The sequence below is a fragment of the Augochlora pura genome, chromosome 2 (genome assembly GCF_028453695.1).
Source record: "Augochlora pura isolate Apur16 chromosome 2, APUR_v2.2.1, whole genome shotgun sequence".
NCBI classification, from domain to species: Eukaryota; Metazoa; Arthropoda; class Insecta; order Hymenoptera; family Halictidae; genus Augochlora; species Augochlora pura.
Window position 1 is genome coordinate 627,304 of NC_135773.1, and position 19,197 is coordinate 646,500.

Sequence of the window (19,197 nt, forward strand, 5' to 3'; positions counted from 1 at the left end):
CCCGTTCTGCTATTGCGATAAAAATATGGTGATGTTAAATTCCATTCGTAAATCAGAAACGTTATTAATTCATTGGATCCAAAGGAAAATAATTAAAGAAATGTACTTGAAATATATACTGAAGGTATCATTAAAAATTTAGGGTATTTGACAACCTTACAGACTGTTTCAGATTTTCTCTAGACGGGAGAAATAACAATTTACATTTCTCAAAGCCGTACAGTTACAACGACGCGAATATTTATCGGGAACTTAGAAAAACAGAACTAGAAAAGTGAGTGAAATGTTTCTGCCAAGTTTCGGACGACTCGAAGAACCCGTTCCATAATTGCGTACTGGAATAGCGTCGGAGAACGGACCGCTTTGGGCGGCAAGTCAGGTGTTACCTGACACGAGCAGCGGCGTTTACAAGCCAGCACACCATCGACGACCCGGGACGCGACCATACAAGTCGATGATCAATAAGATTGACGGGTCAGACAAGACACCGACAACCAATGAGTTGTCCCCGGACACAATGCCGCTCGTCCCACCGAGCCGATAATGGCGAAATTCGAATGAACCGACCCGAATTCGCGGCGCGCAGGGGCGGCAGACGCGCGCGTAAGACGTCGACGCTCTCTCGGAGACTCCGAGGCGACGGAATAATGCTCCGGGGATCCGTGAGCCAACAATGCGTGTTGTTTCTGCATGGTGGAACGAGATACCGGACGGCCTCGCGGCAGATAGGATTCCGCGCGCACAAAACCTGTCGATGATTTATGGAACCGGCCAGGGCCTTTCATAGCGCAGAAACTTATCGCGGCGCAGGAAGGACGTTCGTTCTGGTAATCGTATATGCATAGACCGCGGACCTCTATGCAAATACAAATTTTTATAAATCGATCGGCGGGTATATACCGGCCGGAAGTTTGGGCGCAGTCCATAGAACGCGGCCTCCCATTAATTATCGTTTTCGTTCCGTCTTGCAACGAGCACAATGTAGGCGTGAAATTTATAGAGTGGTCGAGCCGCGGGAAGAAGTCCGAACGCAATCAAATGAAACTAAATGAGCTAATTATTGAAATTTTCTAGCAATTCTGAGAACGATATTCAAAGAGGTTGTCGAACGTTTTCTTTTATAAGATATTAGAGCACGATAAAAGCCACGAGTTCTGTAATAAGTGTGCTTTTAAATAGGGCGCTTCGTTTAAAAAAAATTCTATTAAATTTTCCAGGAAAAAGAAATATTTAGAAGTGTTCACCGAATTGCATTTTCTTTCCACTGTCTACCAGCAGTGGTTCTGTATGGAGTATATGAAGTTATAGGTCCGAGACGCAGCGTATTTCACGAAACGAGCGTGTTTCGGACGAATTTATTGTCCTTCGACTACCATAAATCGCTAAATAGTTCGTCGAGGAGGGATTCCCCGGGCGTGCGAAATATTTTCGCAGCTTTGCGCCGGATTACAAGCCGGGTGAGAAACGGCGCGAGGGATTTGTCCGAATAAAGACGGTACCACGGTACCACTTGGCCGGTATCGGGTGCGACGCTCAAATTAAAGGACCAATTCCACCCTCTGCTCATTTAAAAGTCTGATTTAATCGGCCCCCGCGGCACTCTTCCCCACCCCGAGACTATTCGTCTAGGATCGGATCGAATTTGTATCGCAAATTGTTCCGCGTTAAAATTGATTCACGGCCATTTGTATGCGTGCCCATTTGAGACCGGCAAGTTCTTCCCCCTCCCCCCTTGCCCTCACCGTCGCTCGCCGCGCGCTCGTTTTCCTGCTGTTATCCGCGCGCGCGACTGTTTTTTTCTCAATAACGAGTTTCGGAGTTTTCGTCGTTTTGTAATTCCGCGGGGTCGACGCGGCCGACGCGGCCGAGCCGAGCGGAACGATGAATAATGAATCGGAGAGAGTTCGATCAGGCGAATTTGCATACGTTACCGTCGCGCAAGGCGAAAACAATGGCCCTTTCCTTCCGTTTGCATGCGTCGAGTCACTTTGGCCGGCCAGCGCGAAAAACCGAGCGACACACGCGAATCCTGTCCCGGACGATTGATTAATAAAGATGACTTTTCGGAAGCGCAGCGGCGCTGTGCGGCACTCGCCATCGATCTCGACAACAATTCGCCGATCGTCGCCGAACCGTACGGCAAAGAGGGAATAATTATCAGACCGCGGGTCTTTATGCAAAAGTAAGAATTCGCTGCCGCTGGCGCGGCAGGCAGAATTCATTCCGAATCTCGACATTTTTATTCGGTTGGAAATAATGGAACAGCATTGTTAAATTTTTGTCTCGCATTCAATGTCCCGCAGTTGGTCAGAAATGCATACAATTCGCAGTCTAATAATTATTAGCGGATGGAAAATGAATTGTTTAGTTTCCCAGCGAATCACGCAAAACGATTGATGTGATAAAAATTCTTGCATAGGAAATAGTTGAGTAGAATCCTTGATTTAAGCACGCGTTGGAGTAAAAATTGGCGGAGCGTCCAAATAAATGCGATCTCGTTACTTTGATAGATTTCCTGTTTGAAATGTAAATTTGACGAGCCGTTTGCGATGCTGCCCAGTTGGTTCATCGATCTTCGCGTCAATTTATGATTAGGAAAGTAGTGCGCGAGTATCGCAATCGCGCCAAAAGATCAGAGCACCGAATGTTTTCGCGGACCTAACGGCGAGACGTCTGCGAGCGAATTCCACACTCGTCCCCGTCGATAAATCCATTATCGCCGGTGTCCCATCTCCGGCAGAGCAGCCCATAGAAACTACAGGACAATAAGATCGACCGTCGGATCGATATTCGTGTCTACGACTTCGACGCCGTCTCATTATCCGGGAGCGCGGTTCCCCGGGAACTTCGATTCGAGTCGTATAAATTATCCGCGAGCGGGAGAATGCCCCGGCACCGATTGAAATTTGAAGAAGCTCCGTCGCGGGGCTCGTTTATCTTCGAACGGGCCCATTAAAATCCTCGTCCGCGGAAAATTGATCTCGTTACAGGGCGCAGCGGACGATGCGGACGACGTGGACGATGCGGAGGTGAGGAGGGGACGAGGACGGAAGAAGAGGCGGCAGGACGCGGCGGGCAATCTATTTCGATTCCCCCGCGCCGAAGATATTACGAGAGCGTGTCCCGCGAGCGCCAGTGACCATGTGGAACTTACCGGTGGTGGAGTTGATGAGAAAATAACCCTCCGGATTGCCGCTGGTGATCGAAAACGTGAATTGTTGGGGCGAGACGTCGCGATCGAACGCCCGTATCCGCAGAACGTTCACGCCGGCCGGCGAGTTCTCCGGCACCGACGGATAGTAGACCGGCACCTCTGTCAACGGTATGTTGTCGTTCTCGTCCAGCACCTCGACGTACACCTGCACAGAATTCGGCTGCGGATTATTTACAAGGGCGACCGTTCGGCGCGATCGTGGGCGCGCGCGATCGCGGAAAAAAAATTGCGAAAAAAATTCGACCGGACGATAACGTCGTCGGGACAATCGTGCGACACCCATTTGTCCAGCTACGCGCGCAGCGCCGCCGGAAACCTCCTTTGTGCTCCCTCGCTGAATGCTTCGGAAAATGGAAAAGTTTGAAGGCCGAGGTGCGCGCGCCGACGCGAATTTCACGGGGCCGTGTAATTGTCGCGCGCGCGGCAGAGATTGGCCGAATCGCGAGGGGTTTCCGGATCGGTCCGGAAGTCTCGTGATTTTTAATCGGCTCTCCGGCGAAATACCGGAATGTTTACTGTTGTTAATGGAGTTTCGCGGACCGTTTAAACTCTGCGACCAGAGGCCGGCGAGAATTGATGGAATAATATATGTTTTTTTTTCTTTCTCATGCGCGAGTTTCGAGTATTAGAGGAAATTTTAAATGGGGAAAGTTAAGCATCGGTCGCGTGCTCCGACGGTGATGTTTAAAACAATTCGAGTGGTAATTGCTTTGGCCCGCGCGTTCCAATTACCAAGACTTTTCTTCCGGAATGGCACGGGGGGCAAACGTGCCGCAAAAGTAAACGCGAACAATCTCGCGTTCGATGTAAAGTAATTAAAATTCGCGGTTGGATCCTTCAAACGAAAATAAATTATGGAACGCGGATGGAAGGATACGCGTGGGCCGCGTGGAAAAACGTTTAAACCGCTCTCGACCTTTCGCCGAGCTGGAAATTGTTTCGGCTAATCGACTTCGGAAAGTCGCGATCTTGTTTCGGCGAGTGTTCGCAGCAGATCCAGGCAAGTCCTCCCGAGATACAAAAAACAGACATAAAATCGTGGGATCGATGCGCGTCAAAGACTACGAATGTGTTATTACACACCTGGAGACTGGAGCTCAATGGCACCACACCGTGGTCCTGTGCGAACACAGTCAGCCAGTATCCTCTTTTCGTCTCGACGTCGAGCACGGCTCTGGTTCTGATATTGCCTGGAACAGAAAAACGAACGGAACTGGTTACACATTTTCACGGAATCTGCATTCTATCGCGACGAACGGTTACGTTCGTTCACTCTTTTAAAAGGTTCTTTCACGTGTTCCGACGTGAAACGTTCTGGTATTATTTCACGATACCGACATACGTTTCGTATTATCCAAACCTCTCGCAGCATCAAAGTCGCATAATCCACGACGACGCCGAAAGTAGAAAGTTAAAATTGGCTAAAGTAAGGCCAACGATTTAGCTCTGTCGCATTCCACGAATCCTAGCAACATCTCTAATTTATGTAAACGTATTTAAATACCAATTAATTTTATCGTTTACTTAAACGGTTACTTTCGCCGAATATATCAGAATACATACGAATAATTTATTCGAATCAATCGCTAGAATGATTTCCGACGAATAACGAACGCGTTGTTATCCGCAACATGCTCGACTAAAAAGTATTCGATCGGATAATTAACTCGATTAAACGTTTACGTAAATGTTGATGAATGAAAGATGAACAAATTATTCGAAACAATTCGAACAACGTCGAACTCGATCGGAGAGAGGTCCGGGAAAATGCTTGTCGAGCGCGAGGTCGAGCCTGCGCGGTAATTAAAATGAAATCAGGCTATACCGGACCGGAGCGGGTTTGGTGCCCAGGTAAAAATCGCGACGGTATCAAGGAACCTTTTCACCTGGTCGTTCGATATCTCGCGCGCGGTTGGGAGGCTGAATGGAAACGGGCCTTTCCGCGGGAGTAATAGAAAAGAAGGCTGGGCGATGGAAAAAATAAGGGGAACTTGGGCTTGTGGAGAGCGAGACCACCGTAAAGAGAGCGAAAGAGAGAGAGAGAGAGAGAGAGAGAGAGATAGAGGGAGGGAGAGATAGGGACGCGGAGCGAGAACGAGGCGGTATTACCACCTCGCGAGATAACTGGCAACAAGGACCGATATGAAATGACGTGCACGTACGTGGCGAGTTGCCAACCGCGCGTCGGATAGCGCAAAAATTGGACTGCATTCCTGGTGTTTACACGTCGAGAGCACGGTGTTCCGCGTGTCTTCGATCGTTTTTGCGAGATTCCAGCCGGCCTGCCGGCTTTTTTGCGCCGCGGACTGCACCGTGAATGGGCGCCCGGCTGGTTTATTACGGTATTAATGTAAAAGATAGTCCGATATAAGCTCGCTCGCGATGGAAGGGGTGGCGGAGCGGAAGAAAGCAAGGGAGAGAGAGAGCGAGAGAGAGCGAGAGAGAGAGAGAGAGAGAGAGAGAGAGCAGGGGTCTCGATTAATTAGCAATCCGAGATGTTATGTACGGGAGCAGATGTAGATCGTAATCAAGATTACCCCCGATTTGTTCTGTCAGTAATTACATCTTCGGATTTCGCCGCCGCGCGGCGTCTTCATTAATCCCGATCTTTCGCGTGCCGGCCACCGTTCGTCGATCGATCCCCGTAGATACAGGCGGCGTGGTACGTGCACGGCGAACCCGCCTATATCGGCATAATATCGAGCCGGTTATTCCCCGATATCGATTAATTATCAGACCCCGGGCGAAATTCCGCGCCGCGCCGCGCCGCGGGAACCCGGTGCGTCGGTGTCCGCGATATTTATAGTCCCGTTTCCGTAAAATTCATGGTGCCCGTCCCCTCGCTTATTCGGCCGGTCGCCGCAGGCTAGCGTTTTCTTGCGGCGAATTTCTGCCCGATGACTCGGTGCCTTTAAAATGCTGGCCTTTATTTTCCCCAAAACGCTTCCAGCCGTTTCGATCCACGCTCTAGAGGACCATCTCGTGGCCAACTTTGTCGACGGTTGATTCTGTTATGCCGGAGATCGAGATCGAAGTGTGCGGCGTGGCGCGAACCGTGTTAGCAGCTTTCGAAACTCTGTCCAACTCTTTCAGCTGCGGGTGATTTATAGCCGCGATGTTGACTGGTTGAGAGACGGTTCTCTGCGCTAGCGAACCGAATGTGTGGATTACTTAAAGGTCAGGATGGTTGCATTGTCGTTGCTTGATTTATATCGGACCTGGTAAAATTGTAGAACAGTGTACGCTGTCGGGGAGAACCCTCTCGCGAGAAACTCCTCCGATTATGGCGCGTGACCCGAGCTCGCGAATTTATGATGGTTTCGAATGGATTTCGCCACGTGGCTACCTGTGTTCGATCGGTTCCTATCTAGTTATCATTTAATTATATTTGTGGCGCAAGTATCATAGAAAATTGTTTCATTGGCTCGTTAATCGTATCCTTGATCGATTAGAGCTGGCTTTGACGCCACTCGTCCGATACTACTCGATACTGCTTGACGTTTCAAAGAGATCGCAGCAGCCGATTAATTTTCATCGTGCAAATGATCACACAATATATCGCCAATATTTCGAGGAAAACAGATCGTTAAACATCCGTGGTAAAATTGTGGAATATAATCAAATACATCTATATTTCGGTAATTCGAAACGGCACTCGTTTGCTTAATACGATGGGGGGCGAGGTACGCGTTTATGAATCGCGAAAAGATGGTGTATTCAGGAAGAAATACTCGGCAGGACTGGCTCATAGCTTCTACAAAATTGTCCAGATTATTGTACCAATTCTGAGCGCGGCCACGATGATAGCATCCATCACCAAGAGTTACGCCGCACACGTATTTCTCCGCGAAATGGTGCTTACGTTTTTCCGTTTCACATATTCCCACCAAAATGGCCGTCATTTACTTTCAACAACTTCCTATTAGTCACCCGGTACGTGCGTGCCGACTTTATTGTCTCAAAGCCCCCTGGATATCTAAGCCTTCGCTTGATTACATTCGACGAAGAATTTATGCGTGCCGCTTCGACGACAGCAGCGTTTCGCCCATTGCCATAGTTAACCTTCGTTTATTCGGTAATTGTTCTTATTTTGTAAAGGGCCGTAGAACTTTGAAACTTTCCAATGAACCCAAAACTTCATTTCCGGTTCGTGCAATCTAAAATTGTTGCAAGAGCGAGGACTGTAATTTCGCTCGTTGAATTTCGATTTCGCCGGAGCGACCACTGGGCTGCGGCTCTTGTAATTTATATTTCGAAACGAATGAGCGAAGCACCGTGGAAATCACAATGTTACGGCAGAACCTTGAATATCTGAATAAATCGGTGCTAGAACCAAATTGCTGCTAATTCCTAGAATAAAGAGAGATATAGGGTCAGCCTTCTTTACGTAATACAGAATCGAAACATTTCTCTATACATTATTTTGAAGTTACTAAAATTATAAAGAGGACTCGATTAAATTAAATGTTTCATTTTATTTCAAGGTCTCTAATTCCACGGCACGTTTGCGAAAGCTGCAGTTAAGCGAGGTAAAAATGCTCTCTCTTAATTGCAAGACGTGGGAGCAACGCAAACTTTTATTTCCCTTTTTAATCGTTTCAATGGGTTAAACGTAACGCGACAGCATTTCGAAACGTTTAAAATGCTTCCACCGCTTCGCATTCGATTCCCCGAAAAAGTTTCCGAAAAAAACTGCCCAAAATCTGCCTAGTCTGCTAATAAAGCGTTGGCTAATTTAAATTCGGCGTGCCTCCCGTTAGGAGCGGCGAAGTTCAAGTATTTTTATGAGGCACCCGGAGGGCCAATAAAACCGGCAAAAGTTGAGCAGAATGTCCGAGATGGACTGGAAACAATTTACGGGAAAGTGGAAGCGTTTTATAGACTGCTCGTCCGCGACGGTGTCCGGCGCTCGGCATATTTCCTAAAATTCTTTTTTAGCCGCGAAATGCCGGGCGACGACGCCGTCGTAAATTCCGAAGAATCCCCGATATTTCGGGGGCCCGGGCAATTCCCCGGGTTCAATTCGCCACGGCGCGGCGCGGCGCGCCCGCAGCGCGGCCCGCGAGACACGTGTTTCCCGAGCCGCAGAAGAGCCGATGTAGACACGTGCTGGGTTTAATAGCGACCAAGTGGGGGAATATATTAAATTTACTGCCGCGAACGCGACTCTCGCTGGGAAGGGCGCGCGCGGGCGCGGGCGCAGGGAGGAGGGGTTTACAGCCTCGTATAATAGGATCCCGTCAGTGGCGAACCGGCGACGGTTATGGCTGTGTCTCCCGGTGGGGAGGGCGACGCTCGATTTTCGTAGCCTCGGTTCTGCCCCGGCCCGCCGAACAACATTACCAGAACTTAATTTCTTTCGGAAGCGTTACGCTCGCGGATCGCATCCCAGCAACGCCACGGAAACTCTCGCCGCGCCCCTCTTTCTGTGTCAAGAGACGCGTTCTTTCTCCCTAGCCCTGCGGAACGCGGAAGTTCCGAGGGGGTAGAGGGCGAGAGGGGGTTGCCGCGGGTAATGGAAAAAGTTAAGATCGGAAAGATTTCGCTCGCAGCGCGAAATAAATGCGGATCGATGCGCGCCGGCTCGCGGCCAGGCATTTTGCAACGCGCCCGCATCGCGAAACGTGCGCGTTTCGCCGGAGCTATTCGCGTTCGCGGGGGGAAAAAAGATCGATTTTTATTGGACCTCTTATTGGCCGTAACGAGTCGGGAATATTTCCCCTTTGCGATCGCGTTCGCTCTCGCGACTGATTGAGATTGAGAACTTCGAATTCGATTTTTTTTTTTTTTAATAATACACTCTCCTTTAGAGAATTGGAATGATTTATTCGATTCGAAGTAATTGTTACAGGGGATAGGTGATTTATTAAATCGCGAAGAGCGATCATTACGTTACTGTATTTTAGCGACGCGAGAGTTCTAGGAAAAATATTGGACATGCTGAGCGGTTGAAAGTTTGGAATGAAAACTATGCGTTGGGATCTCTTGGGAACTAGACCATGTAGCCGGAAATATACGTTTTGTTTGCGCTACCGCGATCAAAAATAACTCAACCAAACAACAATCAAATGTAATATGTAGAAATATAATAAATATAAGGGTGCACGGGTGGTCGAGTATTTTCGTCGCCGTAAAAATATAAATTCTGCCGAATCTGCTGGTTTGTTTAGACGAGATTCATAAATCTGAAAATTGCAACAGCGAAAAGCTTCCGCGAAGTCTGGCTTGTCGAGAGCGATCAGGATTAAAAAATTGTTGCAGGAGATTAGCTTGTCGACGCGTCGGCAATCGCGACAACGCCGATCAACGAATCAGCGAGCGCTACGAATTCTGAAATTGGAATAATCGATGCCCGGCCGAGTTTAACACTCGACCGAAGTTTGCAGTTTCCAAGACGGCTGAGATCATCTTGTCCCCTCAGACGTAACGACGGCTATCTTAATAATTATTAAGATCCGCCACGGACAGGTTCCCGGGGTCATTGGCCTAAGTGAAAACCATGATCCCGTCTTGTCCGCTCGCGGCGTAATAACTACTTGGACAAGAGGTCTTCGACGTCTACGGCGTGTTTAGGGCATCGGTTTACGAGGGTACAGATTTATCCTATAGTTTTTCAGGTTCGCTCTTCCTCGCTCTACGCCGCAAGGAAAATCTCTCAATCGTGTATGAATTATCATCGTTATGGGTTCAAGTAACGGTACATTTATGTAGTAATTTATTACGAATGCGTCTCCAATCCTATAAATGCATTGCGAAATTACTCTTTACGGCTTTATAAAATGACGAATTACTGCGAATATTTTTGCAAAATGAAGATCGTCTCGCTCGATTCCAAGCAATGTCTCCGGTGTTTGTAAAGAATACCCCACAGACAATTTAACGAAGGTAGGAATTGAATGGTCAGTGTCATCGCGGCGGATCCCTATCGATTCCGAGACGCGCGAACTGCATAGCATACCGAAGGGACGTCGTTAAATCGAGCCACGCCGTCGCTCGCGTTACACCGAGCCCGTTGCAGTTAAACGTTAACTCGGAGAAATCGGCGCGCGACCATTTCTCGCAGCCGACGTATCGCCGGCCGAGGGGGAATCGTCATTCGTTTCGGCCAATTTGACGGTGGACGTCGCGTTTCGAAACAAGCTGCGCGTAAATTCGACGAGCGTGTCGTAAAGCATTCGCGACGGAGCCGCGCTTGAACGTCTCGCCGGGATCCGGAGGATCTATGGTGTCCGTGGGCCGCGCGCGCGTCCATTGCGGCGGGGCCGAGCCGGACCATAAAGGTACGATCCTGGTCGAGCGACGGAAACGCGAGCGAGCGCGCGAGGTCGCCGATCGACCGTGAAGCGTGGAAAATATTTAATAACCGCGAGCACTGCATGCATCGATAACTTCCTTAGCGGTCCTACGGTCCGTTGCCCCGCTGAGAAACGATCTCTCCGTTTATTAGAACGGCACATAATACCGTGGCTCGATCTCTCAGGACGCGTTCGACTGGCCGACGACGCGGAAAACTTCGCGGTCGCCGATTCGATGCGGGGAACTAGACGATCGTTCGTCTATAACGCTGGCTGCTTACGAACGACGCCGTCTGTCGCCGCGAAAAGATTCGATCTGTTGTCTCGACCCTACAGCTACAGCACATCGAGCCCTTCTCAGATACGGGGAAAATTTTTAATTTCAAAGTATTTTGGATTTCCTAAATAAATATAAGGTAAACCATCCAGCAATTTATCTCGTCGAAGAAATAAATGTAGGCTCCCCCTAGTCCGTGGAACAATCTGGTGGCTAGAAAATGTCTGGCTTGGGCAGCAGAGCTTTTTGGTCCGCAAGTAATCCACTCGACGCACCGTGTAATCGATTTGACACAATTACACAAAGTACCAACCCCCTCCCCGCGGACCTTTCGTTTTACACTTTTACCCGAGCGAGGGCAAAGCGTAAAACAATAATTTAGCGTTCCGGGAGCGGCGAACAAAAGCTTTCGATCGCGGCAGGAGGAAAAAGGAAGGCTTGCTAAATCAGCTTTTCGAGGATCCAGAAGCACACCAGCCGGCAACATTAGCGGCGACCCGCGTTCCACGCAGCGACGAGCTTGAATTTTTCCAACTTTTATCCGCGAGCTGCTACCCGCGAACAGTGAAAGCGCTTTCTGGGTCAATAGCTGCTGAAACAAGATCATCGGCAGTTCGAATAAATACCCGCGAGTTAAAGACCAACAGAAACAGAAGAAAAACTGGTATCTCGTTACCGGTCGAGAGCTAAAGTGCACCGACAACTCAAACGCAGCCGCGGCTGTTTGGTTTCCTTTTTACCGTTGAAAATTCGTCCAATCCAATTACGGGCGGAACGGGCGGAACGAGCGGGCGGCGGAACGCGACCTCGCGAGGCTGCCAATCCCGCTCCGCGACTACTGCTACGTCGGAAGCGATCTGTCATTGCAGGTGAGACGGACCGAGAACTCGAAGGCACTCTATTTTTTTTCAACGAATCGATGGCGTCGATATTAACCAGTTAGCTGTAGCAATCTCTTTGAAATGTGCGCGACTTCCTGTCAATATATATGGTACGCGTTTCATATTGCGAGTACAACATTTTCGAAAAATACATAATTTAATTAGGGTTTGTACTTTTCACAGCCATGAATCGATTATGGCACGATCCCGCCTCGCGTAATCCCGAGACACGCGTCTGAGTCGGTGCAGAAAGGATCAAAGCGGGCAGGGAAGAGATCTTGGAGCGATCGCAGCGCGGATATTCCGTCCGTGGCGTTTAAAAAGACGTTAAAAACCGGCGGTGTCGGCGAGTCGATCGGAAGCGGGGTCCGGTGTTTGAAGGAGTCGCAAAAATCCCAACTTGCGACCTATCCCATTTCATAAACGGCTGATGCCATTCGACGTCCGAGAGCTTCACGGAAGAGTTACAGAATCCGTTTTCGCGAGGCTTTGAGCCTTTGTTCGAGTAACGATGGCTCCACTTGGCGGAAGCACGCCGGCGAACCGATCGATGAGCTTTCGAACGGAAAACGCGCAATCTTATAGTCGAACCTAGCCCTGGTGGCCTCTGTTCTCAACAGCCGGCCACCCTCCGGCCACCCTCCGGCCACCCTCGGCGCGGTTGAATCGGCTTCTTGCCTCTCCACCCGGGGCCCCCTTTTTCATTCTTTTATCGAATTCTATCTGTCTCCATCCACCTCATTTTCTCGCTGACATTCTTCGAGTCCCCTGCCCGGGAACTATGGCCGATCGTTAACCCAGATCCAACCTCCCACCGACACTTTAGACGTTTCCCCGATGCCAATAGCGAGCCCGAGCGCGAGAACATGTCTTGATCGCGCGGCTTCCGCTTCGGCCAGGAGGATGGAAAGCTTTCGGCCGGATCGATCTTTCCTTGCCGATGAATCGGCCGAGATTAGCCAATTCGTGGGACGACTTCGGTAAATATGGACCAGGGCGAGGGCTCCGAAGACAATTGTTTCCGCAATGGCGAAACTTCTAGCAAAACTTTCTAGGTTCCTAAGACAATTCTCTTCGGGCCTTATTAATTCAGCCGATCCCATATTTTCTGTACTAGGTTAGAAATAAATGCTAGCTATAAAATTGAAAGATGAAACAGTCATTTTATTAGAACTTAATTTGATATTAAATGTCGCTGTACGTGTGACGAGGAAACGAAATAACGTTTACATTTAACAGGATATTTCTGGAGATCTTCGTCGCGAGTCAGACTCGTCAAAGTACGACAACGGGTTAATACTGAAAAGTTTCGCCGTTCCAGTTTTATTCGGTGAACAGTTTGACGATTTTGTCGCCGAAATGGCCAAACTTCGTCCTCCCATCCAGGATCTCCAGCGATGCACCAAAGAAGAAACGATCCATCCGCGCGGATTACCCTCTTTGAGGCTCTGCTTAATAGCATGGAAACATCGGTCGTCGTTTGTAAGGAGCGGCCTCCCGAATGCGCGCCCGTTTGAGCGTTTGGCGAAAAGCTTCGCTCCTTACGCACGATAAGGCGATCGGTTTCTCCGCTGAATTGATTAAACTACAAAGCGGAAAATTAAAAGCGTGAGCAAATTGCCCGCTGGGCCGACGCCGGAGGAACAATACGTTCGGGAGACGAATAATTTCGCTCTCCTAAAAGACTCCTCTCATACTTTTAAGACAAAACTATATCTGGTCGAACAGTTTTATACGCCTTTGTTCCCTGCAATCCGAAACGCATAAACTTTTCAGATTTTTATCATATAACGAGGAATAAATTATTTCAATCTCAGGACATTTTGGGCCGTTTCTGAGATATGATAACTTGAATTTGAAAATAATTGAACTTGGTATGTAAGGTGCAGAGAGAAGCATAGAATAATTTGACAAAATTGCATATCGTTGGATTTTTATATTTTCGTCTCGAGTGGCCGCAGTGTGCGACGTATCGGCACGAGAAAAATCGACGATCTATTTAATATAATAATATAAACGGGCCGACGTTGATCCAGCGCCGTGAACCGAAGCGAACGACTTTAATCGATGAAAGCTTTCCGTACACGCGATCGTGTACCAAGACATTCCGCTCGGGGCTGTTCGAATCGGCCGGAGCGTACCCTGAAAGAATCCGCTCGACTCGCTCGTCTATTTCGCGTGGCTGCCGGCAATGCTTTTATCCCGAGCCGATTCGCTGTCAAATTTTCCGCGAAGTAACGCGACCAACTTCGGGAAATCGCGCGCCGCGGTTATTTACTAGGAAGGGCTCGGGCGGATGAAAGGGCGCTTTCAGGGCGCGCGGCAACGTTCGCGACGGTCGGGAATACGCCGCGCCGCGGCAGGAGGATCGAAGGCCTCTCTTTGATCGCTCGACGATTCTCATTTGCGAAAGGGACGCAATTTTTGCGCCCCTTCTCGGCTCTACCCCTCGGGCAAAATGGAAAGGCTCGCAGAATGTCGTGGGCGTAAACACCCTCGACACTTTCGGAAAACGTTGGGGATGAAATCGCATAGAGGGATTTATTGAAACAATCGTCCTCGAAGCAGATTTCGTCGATGGTCGAAAAATTGTTGGCAGAAATTGATTTATTTCGCACTCGAAGAAGAAATCCGCGTTTCTAAAGGCAGAGAGAAATTCGAATAAGGTAACTATAATTTTTCCAAGGCTTTGCTAAATTTGCTGGACCAATGAACCAAGAGGTGAAACTCTCCCAGTCTTTAGAGCCTTTTTGAAGGCTCTGTCAATCTTTTTGAATCAGTGAGCCAAGAGATGAACATTGCGTACCTCGTATAAAACAAACGCGAAGCGATTAGACCGATTAATCGATTTATCAGCGGCAAGCGTTGGAAGCTGAGAGAAGAATGTTACCGGCAAAGCCGAAGGGAAGGAGGGGGAAGGAAGAAGCGTGTATAAACTAATGTAGGAAAATCGAGTACATCTTATTGCGATTTGACGTGCGAAGGTTTACCGAGAAAACGTGATTAAATTTTCTTTCACTTACATTGTAGAGACCTGAGGAACGACGACACGCAACGAAAATTGCAGAGTAAGAATGTTGCTGGCGGCGGCGACGGCGGCGACGGCGGCGACGGCGGCATGCAATTTCGTGCGGCTTTTAAAAAATATTGTGGTCTTAACTCGCCGAACCACGGTCCAATAACTGTAACTTTTCGCAAAGAACCGATCGATCGTAACCTCGTTCTCCGTCAAAAGTTCGCCGGCCGAGCGGCGCCCATTAATTTCTTACTTTGCACGTCTCTTATCGGGGTCCCAATAACACCGGCCGATCAATAACAATTAACGACGGCCGCAATTAATACTTTCCCGTTATTAGTTCGCCCATTCCGAGCGACACGTTTTTGCGAAACGTCTCGCCGCCACCGTATAGCACACGTTTCGCTCCCCTCCGCCGCCGCCGCCGCCGCCGCCGCCGCCGACCGAATTTCGGCCGTAAAGTCGCCGATCGAAATTTATCGCGACGATAACGCCGGACGCGTTATTTAAGTGCTTCGTTACAACTCGGTTCATTATCTTAATTTACAATAATTTGGTAAAAGCACTTCTCCTTCGCGCAAAGATGTACGCAGAGTTTTTAATCGAGCCTACGGCCTTGTAACTCATTGATTCGCTCGGCGAACATTGGCATGTTTATGCACCTGCGACGGCGAGAGAAAAGATCTCGAGCGATTTTGCGAAAATTCCGGCAAACGTGTCGCGTGAAACGCTGAAAACACGGCCGAGGAATTTCTACGGTTAATTGGTAAGGAAATTTTACAGATTGTTTTTATACGGCTCGGAATTAGAGAAACGACTGTTTTAATGGGGAACGGTAAACTTTTACGGCATTATCGTACTATGGGAGGGTTAATGGTGCCACTCGATTGTTTCAGTTGTCTTATAGAGTCTCGAATTAGAGAAAGAACTCTTTTATCGTCTGCGATAAAGTTTTTTTGTTGATACCGTGCCACTTTATGGACACGCTTGTTATTTTATATCGTTTCATAAAGTCCAGGGTTAGGGAGCAGTCGTTTTATCGACTGGAAGACCTTCGCAGAAAACACGAAAATGCCAATTAATGATTTAGAGTGCGATTTAAATGCGGCTGCGACTATTCGCGTATTATTAATGCTTGTCCAGGCTGCGATCGCAGCGTAAACGCAAGTACTTGGAAAGCAAATTGAAATATTAGTATAATCGATACTCTTGTCTTCCTCATTAATTATTGTACCAGCGAAAATGTAATATTCACTTTATGGTCGTCTATATAGATTTTCTATGGCGACGGTCCGATTGATTCTACATCATTCATTCCATTTCATCGCTCTGTCAGCATTCATTGAATTATGCCATCAATTAGAGTACAGATTCATCATTTCATCGGCCCCTCTCTGAAATTCGTCCATGTTTCAAAGTAGCTATTTCCATTGTTTCCGATATTTGGAATCGAATTTGATATCTAAACAGCTTTAAATAAACCAGGAAATACGACTGCGAAAAGTATTGTAGTTTCCTCGTAAAAAGATCTCGGAGAAAGTTCAAGGAAACCGCAGTTTGCGCTAGAACACCCTCTTGGAAAAGTCATTAAAAGTGTAGCGTACTTAACAATCTCGTCGGCTGTTGAAGATTATTCCTAGACAGAAAAAAATAACGATCCACATTTTACCGAGTCATATTGTTCCAACGACGCGAACATTTGTTACGACTTGAAAAATGAAACGAACCTACATTGTAAATTTCAGGAGCGTTATCACATGATTTGTTAACTTAACGCTTGACATAACCCTGACACGAATACTGTAATATTCTGCTTGCGTATAAAAAATATAATTATTAAAATGTTATTAAAACTCTAAACACTGGTAAGAATGATGTCCCGCGAGTTTAGATCCGCGAGGGAGATGGATTTCAAGAGTTTCGCCGCGCGATTCGTTAGCTCATAGAGCGAAACGAGAACGAGATTATCCTCGGATCTTTTAAGGGCGCGTACAAGGGCGGCATAAAGTCCGCTTCCGAGCGACGCGCGAGCTCGCGTTTCACCGGCCCGATTAAGCGGCAGAATTAAGCCGGGAAAAATTTGCCGGTTCCGATTGCGATCTGGCTTCGTGCTTTCAGCGGGCAAGTCCGCCTCGCGGGGAATGCGTTCGGCGCGTTCGCCCCGACTTTCTTTCGGCGCGGCGCGGCGACGGGTCATGTAAATCGGGTTTAACGACCCCGTCGAGTACGCGATCCTTGAGAACATAATCAACGCCCGGCTTCCCTTTCGGAATTTCTGGGACAGCGGCTCGCGCGCTACTCGACGATCGCCGGCACCCCGCCTCGCGAATGTCTTATGAATCGTGAAATTCCCGTGTCGGCAATTTCCTTCGTTCGCCATGGAATTATCGGAGAAATGGAAAGAGGAGCGGTGCTGCGATCGAACCCGGGGAAAACAGAAAGAGAGCAGAGAGAGAGAGAGAGAGGGAGGGAGGGGATGATCGAGCTATACGTTCGTTGCCTTTTGTCTACAATTATCATAGTGTATTCATCGGGAGAGCGGCGCGGTTTTATTTTAACGAGTATAGACGCCCGTCGGTGACCATTATTTCCAGCGGCGTACGTAAACTCATTATTTTCGCTGCCAACAGACAGCTTCGACCCCCTCGACACTCCGTTCGAGCACCATCGAACTTTCGTTGTCCAGAGAGCTCGACCGACCGACCGACCGACTCCTCGCGATATTTTCGGATTTGTCAATCACTGTCCCCGGCGAATATAGCTCGCGCTTAAATGGGTCGACTGTCAAGTAACTCCCGCGATTCTTTGTCCGTACATAAAAATTGATTCCTGCGGTGACGCGATCGGCCACCAGATTCCATCAACGCTGTCCGACGCGGCCACCGGATATGTTATCTCCTCCTGGACGAATTTTCGAAATCTGTTTCTGCTGTTCGTAGAATTTTCCCTTTAATCGCTTTCATCGATCGTTTAACCAATTTAAACGATTTCAATCCAGCGACGGTGCAAGTGATTGTCAACGATCGAGTATAGTACCGTAGTAAAACGAAATTTATAATAGTAGAAGAACTTCTGAAAACTTCAGACTAAATAATGATAATAGTATTTATTTGATGATAGTATGACAATATGTTACAAGTGGCACATTAAAGATACAATAGCAGGCAAATTGATCGAGATATTAAAATAACGAGGAACGAGGAAAATAAAAGAGAATGACAGTCTCGGATTAGGAAATCGAAGAAACGGGATAGATAATTGAAATGGAAGAGGCAATATTGCGTTCAAGAAACGACTTCTTTTACTCGGAGAATTTTTTAATGCAATTCCGAATCAGGGTAGAATTTCTTAACGTAGCTGCAGTCGTAAGAAAAAGAAAAAGTATCCGTATAATTTTCCAGCGATCAAAGACGTAAGAAAATCCTATCGGGCGAGCATTTTTCAAATTTCGAGCGGCTCGACGGTTCCCAGAGCAACGCGTAACTGCTCCCGGCGAGAGCCAGTCGGATTTGAGCGAATTAACCGAAGTAAAATTAACAGCCGGCGAAATAAGGTCTGCCATCTCATCGGAAGCTCGTTCGACCTCTCTTCGTTAAACTTAAATTACTTGGCCGGCGCTCTGTGCGGAGCGAGCGAGCGCGCGCGCGCGCGCGGCGCAGTATAGGGAGCCCACGATTCTCATAAAAATCCTTCGTTTCCTCATTCGTTCTTTAATTAGATCGAACCGACGGTCGTATCGTTGGAATATAAATTATCGTCGGGTCTGGTATTTGTAAGCTCGTTCGTTTCCGGATCGATCCCGCGTTCCGTCGGCCCCCCGGAAAGGATCCCCGACGCAGAATGTCTTCGCGTGACCGTTCCGCAAATTTTCATGGCTACGTTAATATCCTTCGGGCTTCGAGAAATTAATACTCTGCCCATCGGAAGCCCGCTAAGAGGATTTTCAATTACTTTGACTTTATTGAGAAGATTTTCTTTTACTTAGACGATAATTCCCAACGAAATTATTCGAGTACATTCGCCGATAAAAATTTCCTTTTACAGCGTAGACTTTACAAAAAATTATAAAACCATCACCCTAGCTTTATCTTATCGCAAAGAGAAGAGTCAGAGTTTTCCTTTGGCATAATTTCGTCGAATCGTGTACAACTTGAAAAATTGAAAGAAAATAGACATAAATCGACGAGAATCCGGTGGTTTATGGCTCTGTTGTATTTTATCAAGGGAATCTAAATTGACTGCTTGTTTCGTCTGAAATTCGCTATAACCAGCGACGCGGATTCGTGTTAAATGTCCCCAGGACTTCGGAGTGCCAACTCCCGCATAAATTGTAGTTCCGAAATTGACGTTGCCATATCTTCGCCGAGAATATGGGGATTCCGGGAGCACTTCGTCGCCGTTATTCTCCTTTAATACGGCAAAGCTTTTCTGTCGACGACGTACAAAGTCGGTTAGCAGGAGTTATGTCGTCTGTAGGGCGCCGCGAGATCCGCCTTCGTCGTGTACCCTACGTC

General features: G+C 48.0%; 1 protein-coding gene across 1 annotated transcript in view; it reads right to left on the reverse strand.

Annotated features, from left to right (window-relative positions):
* Positions 1-19,197, reverse strand: part of Kug (FAT atypical cadherin kugelei) — a 565,526-nt gene that overhangs the window by 64,883 nt on the left and 481,446 nt on the right. The window contains exons 4-5 of the mRNA XM_078186334.1: positions 4,298-4,404; positions 3,155-3,359 (exon numbers count right to left, since the gene is read on the reverse strand). Of these exons, the coding sequence (XP_078042460.1) occupies positions 3,155-3,359; positions 4,298-4,404 (312 nt within the window). The remainder of the gene's footprint in view (positions 1-3,154; positions 3,360-4,297; positions 4,405-19,197) is intronic.